This window comes from Lotus japonicus, chromosome 5 (assembly GCF_012489685.1).
Source record: "Lotus japonicus ecotype B-129 chromosome 5, LjGifu_v1.2".
Lineage (NCBI taxonomy): Eukaryota > Viridiplantae > Streptophyta > Magnoliopsida > Fabales > Fabaceae > Lotus > Lotus japonicus.
In genome coordinates this window covers 24,066,656-24,072,900 of record NC_080045.1, presented here as the reverse complement: position 1 = coordinate 24,072,900, position 6,245 = coordinate 24,066,656, and the positions used below count along the sequence as shown (strand labels likewise).

Below are 6,245 nucleotides of genomic sequence, written 5' to 3'. Positions count from 1 at the left end.
TCCTAAGTTAACCATGTAGCACATAGCATGTGAATCATTTAGCACACAATATCATGGCATCAAGTACTCAACAAGTTCGGCCGAAGCCTCAGAAATCATTTCAGACATTTAGCAATTAGGTGCATAACACATAAATCAAGTCGAATTTCATCGACACCTAAAGCATTATCTAGTAATTCAGAGAGTAGCCCTCACCGGTGGGTCTTCCAGCTTCCTCCTCAAGATGTCCTCCAAACTCTTCTCCTTGATTTCTTGGAATCTCCTCAAACGAACCTTAAGCAAAAATCACAGAAATCAACACCAAGAGTCAGAAACTCAGCAATCAAAGAGTCCTAGGGTTACACAGTACACTACTACCTCTGTGGTACGACAATCTAACGCGTTAAGACAAGTTTTCGAAAAATCGGATTCTCCTCCCCCCTTGATATAGCTCTCGGCCACTTTCCTAAATTGGAAGGGTCGATTTTTCTTCGATCAAACTTGGTTCCTAGGTTAACATAAGCCGTAACTAAGACGGTTCTAGGCTCGGAAAAATTTTCGGATCGAAAACTGATATAGGGGTAGTTTGGTCATTATTTTTAGCTCAGAATTTCAAAATTGGATTTTTGAAAAACAAATTGGATGGGGACGTCCACAACGACGTTTATGACGACAAATCCTACTAGCACTAAGCCAAGTCGATAGATTAGAGCGTAAAGGTTGCGACTTTGGCGAAAAATGGGTATTTAGGGTAGAAATTGATCCCGGCGGCATTTCGTCGACATTTGACAAAATCTAATCCGCAGAACACGCTCAGGAGCATGCAGGGAAGAAGTTTAGACGCTGAAATCAACTGATTTGAACAGTTTTTCAAAAACCTCAAAATTTTGAACTCAGAAAGTCGCAGGAGAAATGGACAGAAACGACGATTCGAAGGAGAGTATAGATTACCTACCTCGAGGTCTTCGATTAGTGACGAACGGTGAAGCAAACGGGCAAGAAACGACGAAGATCCGGATCTCTCTCTCTCTCTAGAAACTCGCGGCTTGGAGGGGTGGGGAAAATGGGTTTTGTGAAAAAAATCTAATTTTTCAACTATTTATAGGTTTTGGAAAAAACGGAAAAATGATTTTTTTGCGATTCCGATTTTTCCTGCGCGTTCCTCTGCGCATTCTAAGATAGGTTCTGGCGACAGAATTCCAGAACTCAAAATAGAATTCTTGGAATTAAACCAAAAGATCCAAAATCGGCATAAGTCGGTGTAAGTCGGTTTATCCCGAAAAACTACTTTTTGCAGTGATCGTCGGATGAGAAAACTTCCTTCTGAAGAAAGATTAGGAATGATGAGAGAAGTAGGAGAACGCGGGTGGAATCTTCATTTGAGTTTCCGGATAGAAAAAGTCTTCATCGTCTGTCGATCTTAGGTTTTTCGAACTATCAGGGATTCCGTTTCGGCAAACTTCCGAGAATTGGAATTTGACGTTCGTACATTCCAGGATTTCGCATCGAAATGGTTGTTTAAGGACGGAAAAGAGAAGTTCTAACATTTCTCTGAGGATTTTTTTGGAATTAGTTTCCATCGTGTCCTAAAGCGTAAATTAACTATTCACTAATACCTTCGACCTAGGATTTAGCGTATGTTAATCGTGCTATAACCCTTTCGGTTTTTTGATACATTCTTGGACTTTTCCTGAACCTCTTTCCTTCCCAAATTTATCTTAATCAAATAACTCTTTTATTTTATTCACTTATCCAAAACGTTAAAACTTGGGCCTTACAGTTCCGCCCATAACCGTGGCAATTGAGGCGTGGCAAAATGTCATTTCTGTAGTAGTGAATACAAAACTTGCCGCACACACCAACAAATTCAGTCTAATCTAGTTAGTCCTAGCTAATCCTACCATCAGTAAAAATTGCTTCAGCTCAATTCTTATAACATCCACAAAGACAATAAATTGCAAGTATTCTTCACTAATCAAAGCAAACCCTATCTTTATTCCCTCTAATTATTAAATTGCATTATGTTACATTGTAGAGGTTCATTTTCTCACCCCGAAACATCTATTTAGCTGTTTCATGCTCTCATCAATTTGAGCCCTTTTTTCCATTTCCTTAACCGTGTTGAACTCATTCGGCATAAATTCCACATATGAATTGTCATGGATAATTCAATTTCAAGCTCATTTGAGTCATTTAAATTGAATGGCTTCCTCGAACTTCATTCTATTGCTTTCTAAATTGAATGATAACTAATTTCATTCTGTTGCAAATGATTTTTTTTTGATAGGCTTGTTGCAAATGAATGGCACATGAGTGATAGGAGTCTTTTGCTTTCTTTAACCTGTGAAAGTATCAACAAAATAATGCTATTAAGACATTAAGATAATTAAAAGATGAGGAATTTAACCTCTTCAAATTGATGATATTGATTTTATGATATTTTATTGATGGAAGTTGTTCTTTTCTAATATATATTGATATTGATTTTATGGTATTTTATTCAATTTTTAGATTTTTATTTAATTCGGGATTTTAGGAGTTTTTATTGTGATTTGGTAGATTTTATTAATTAATTTTTAATGAATTTTCGGATTTTTATTTAATTCATGATTTTATGAGTTTTTATTGTGATTTGATAGATTTTGATAGTTTTTATTAATTAATTTATATGGTATTTTTTATGACACGTGGAATTTTTTTTATGAGAATTAACCAGAAAATGACACGTGGAATTTTTTTATGAGAATTAACCTGGTACTGCCACGTCACTAATACTTAATATGGGAGCGACACCTCATCAAATTAGCCTGATGAGAGTTCTTCTTTTCTAATATATATTGATTGATTGATATTGATTGATATTAATATTGATATTGATGAATAGAAACCTAAACATACCTTGGTTTTCTTAAGCAAATAATAGTTTGTCATACCAGACATAGTTTGTTATAACGAGAAAAAATAGAGTGAAAATGAAAGAGTATTAATTATTAATTAATTTCCTCCTTGATATTTGATTTTGAAATCAACATTCCATATTTCATTCCCTTTGCACCGAGTGCCCCACTGATACCACACGCAAATCTCAATCCCACCATTTGCTCTATATTAGTCACGTTTCCGTGTTTCTCTCTTGGGCAACGATCCTGTGAATGCAACACGTAGTCAAATTTACCACGTCATTTTCATACACATGCCACGAAGCTACACCGTTCAATTCAACCCATATTAAAGAACCCTTTAATTCATTCACATGAAAAAAAAAATTTACTTGTCCAACAAGAAAGGAAGCCTCTACGGTGAACATTTCAAACTGTTGAAAGAAAAAATATGCTCACACCAACCATATATAAAAATGCCTTAAATGAAAAAAGTAACAAATCTGCACTCTGAATCACAACAAAACGTAGCTTAAAGTAAAACTACCGGTTCTCTCCAGTACCCGGTCATAACTCTTCCGCTTCCGCACCATGGACAACGACGACGGGGCCATCCGATGGCTAGATTTCGAAAAGATGAAAGTGATTTCCGCCGTGGGACGTGGCGCTAAAGGCGTGGTGTTTCTGGCGACAACCGGTGATGAGCGGTCATCATGGAGCGAGTGTGTTGCTCTGAAAGTGATATCGAAAGCTCTCATACATGAGAAGAAGGCGAGGAACTACGACAATACAGGCTCCGATGAGTACAAGAGGGTGTCGTTTGAGCAGGAAGTGCTACGTCGTTTTGATCACCCTCTTTTGCCACGGTTGCGAGGGGTTTTCGAAACAGAGAAGGTCGTCGGGTTTGCCATTGATTACTGCCATGGTGGCAGCCTCCATTCTCTCAGGAAGAAACAGACTGAGAAAATGTTCTCCGATGACACCATCAGGTACGTACTTTAATTTTTTTAACCATGATCAATAATCATAAAATCTCTGATCGATAATTTGATTTCTTTTTCGTCGGAAACCAGTGATTACTTTCTTTAATTGTTGCTGTTTAGCTAACCAGAAAGTTTGGGAAAATAAAAGAAAGTTTGAAATTTGTTTCGTTAATGCTCATGTTATGCAATGAATCTGAAAAAGAGTTAAACAAGTAATTTTCCTTTTACTTTTCTTAGCAGCCAAATGAGACTGATTCTGATTGGTTATCTTAAAAAGGCATAATTGCACATTTGATCCTCCAACTCTGTCTTTCTATGAAAATCGTCCCCAACTACAAAATTAGTAAAAATCGTCATTTTCGCAGGAAGACAACGGTGGGATGTAAACTTTCAGGACGGTTCTTATTAATTTCATAGTTGAGGGACAATTTTCACAGGAAGGGTGAAGTTGCGAGACTAAATTTGCAATTAAGCCGTTATCTTATTACTTATTAGTACCGTGGAATTACAATTTGTGTGCTTTTTCTAAAGAATCTGACGGATTGGTAAAGAAAAAAAGATTCTGATCTTAATTTATTTATTAATTAATTCTTACTGAAGGTTTTATGCTGCGGAATTGGTTCTCGCATTGGAGTATTTGCACGATCTGGGAATAGTGTACAGGGATTTGAAGCCGGAGAACGTGATGATCCAAGAAAATGGTCACATAATGCTCGTTGATTTTGATCTCTCCACGAAACTAAACCCTAAATCCCCTCAATCACTTAGTCTCGACTCGTCAGCAGGTTCCAACTCAGTGACGGTGAGGAGGCGGCGACTCTCACGTTTATACAGTTACTGCAACGCGGGGATCTCGCCGTGCGACACAGAGTGGGAACCCCAACCACGGCGGAACGAGTCGGACTCGGTGGAGAAATCAAACTCGTTCGTCGGAACGGAAGATTACGTGGCACCAGAGATCGTGTCCGGAAAGGGTCACGGTTTCGGAGTTGATTGGTGGTCACTCGGTGTCGTTTTGTATGAGATGCTCTACGGAACGACGCCGTTTAGAGGGGAGAATCGGAAGGAAACGTTTTACCGGGTTTTGACTAAAGAGCCAGAGCTCACGGGGGAGAAAACCGCGTTACGGGATTTGATTAGGAAACTGCTGGAAAAGGATCCTGACCGTCGGATCTGTGTGGATGAAATCAAGGGCCATGATTTCTTTAGAGGAGTTCAGTGGGACACGGTGCTGCAAATTGTGAGACCACCTTATATTCCTGAAAATGAGGTGGATAACACAGAGCGGTTTAGCAAAAACGAAGTGGAGATTTTTGTCCATGAGGTGTTTTTTCCTGACTGTGATGATGATGGAATGAAAAATAACAAAGTGGAGGAAAAGAATGGTAATGGTGAGAGCAATAAAACGGTGTGGATTCATAAGTTGAGTGATCACTCTCCCACTGAAAATGAGGATTTTTTAATTTTTTGACTTGATATATTTTTTATAGTTTATTTTTTGAATTTTTTTATCCTTTAAATGTAGATCATATATTTATTTTTACCTTTTACAATTAGATAGTTAGAACATACGATCGATCTTTGGAGTGGCGGAGCTTCTTAGGGACATAGGAGGCCTTTAGCCCTCGTAAGATTTTAGGAAAATCTTATAATAGGGGTAGTATAAAATTATTTTTTAGGTTTGGGTTTATATATATATAACATGATGCGTACAACTTTGCTTGAACCGAACCGAACCGAACCTGAACCAAAATTTTGGTTCGAGAGAACCGAACCGAACCGATATAGTATGGTTCGAACCGAACCGAACCGGTTACAAATTTTGGTTAACCAGTTCGGTAAAATATGCATATTTATAGATGGTTCGAACCGAACCGAACCGATATACTATGGTTCGAACCGAACCGAACCTGAATTGGTAGTTGATATTTTGGTTCGGTTACCGAACCGGTTTTTCAATTTAGGTTCGAGTTCGGTTCGGTTCTTAAAGGTTCGGTTCTTAAACGGTTCGGTTTTCGGTTCGGTTCTTGGTTAGCTTCGGTTCTCGGAGAACCATGAACAGTCCTACGTACAAGAATGCAAACTAAGCCTTGTCCCAGCGGAAAGTCCTCTGAACATCTTTTCGGAATTTAATTAATTTTGTCAAACTTTGGGCCTTTGCTTCTCTCTAAGGTACAACTTGGGCTATTTGCTGTTTCTTCCTTTAAAAAAAACTCTTTTGACCATTTTTTTAGCATTTTTTTTCAAATATTTCACATAATTTTTTTACCATGGCCTTTAATAATTTTTTATTCTATTGTTCTCTAAATATTAAATTTTTTTTTGAACGTCTCTAAATATTAAATTGATACGTCATTTACATCTTTTTACTAATCACTAATATTTACATTATATTAATGTGATA

General features: G+C 37.6%; 1 protein-coding gene across 1 annotated transcript; it reads left to right on the top strand.

Moving 5' to 3' along the window:
• Positions 1–3,233: 3,233 nt before the first annotated feature.
• LOC130721142 (serine/threonine-protein kinase OXI1-like) lies at positions 3,234–5,412 on the top strand. The gene is made up of 2 exons (XM_057571882.1): positions 3,234–3,847; positions 4,442–5,412. Exons 1-2 carry the CDS (start codon positions 3,450–3,452, stop codon positions 5,310–5,312), a joined length of 1,269 nt encoding a protein of 422 aa, XP_057427865.1. The 5' UTR covers positions 3,234–3,449; the 3' UTR covers positions 5,313–5,412.
• Positions 5,413–6,245: the final 833 nt, after the last annotated feature.

Coding starts and splice junctions, on each gene's coding strand:
- LOC130721142 (XM_057571882.1), top strand. CDS start 3,450: ATGGACAACGACGACGGGGCCATCCGATGGCTAGATTTCGAAAAGATG. Junction 3,848..4,441: donor TTCTCCGATGACACCATCAG/GTACGTACTTTA, acceptor TTCTTACTGAAG/GTTTTATGCTGCGGAATTGG.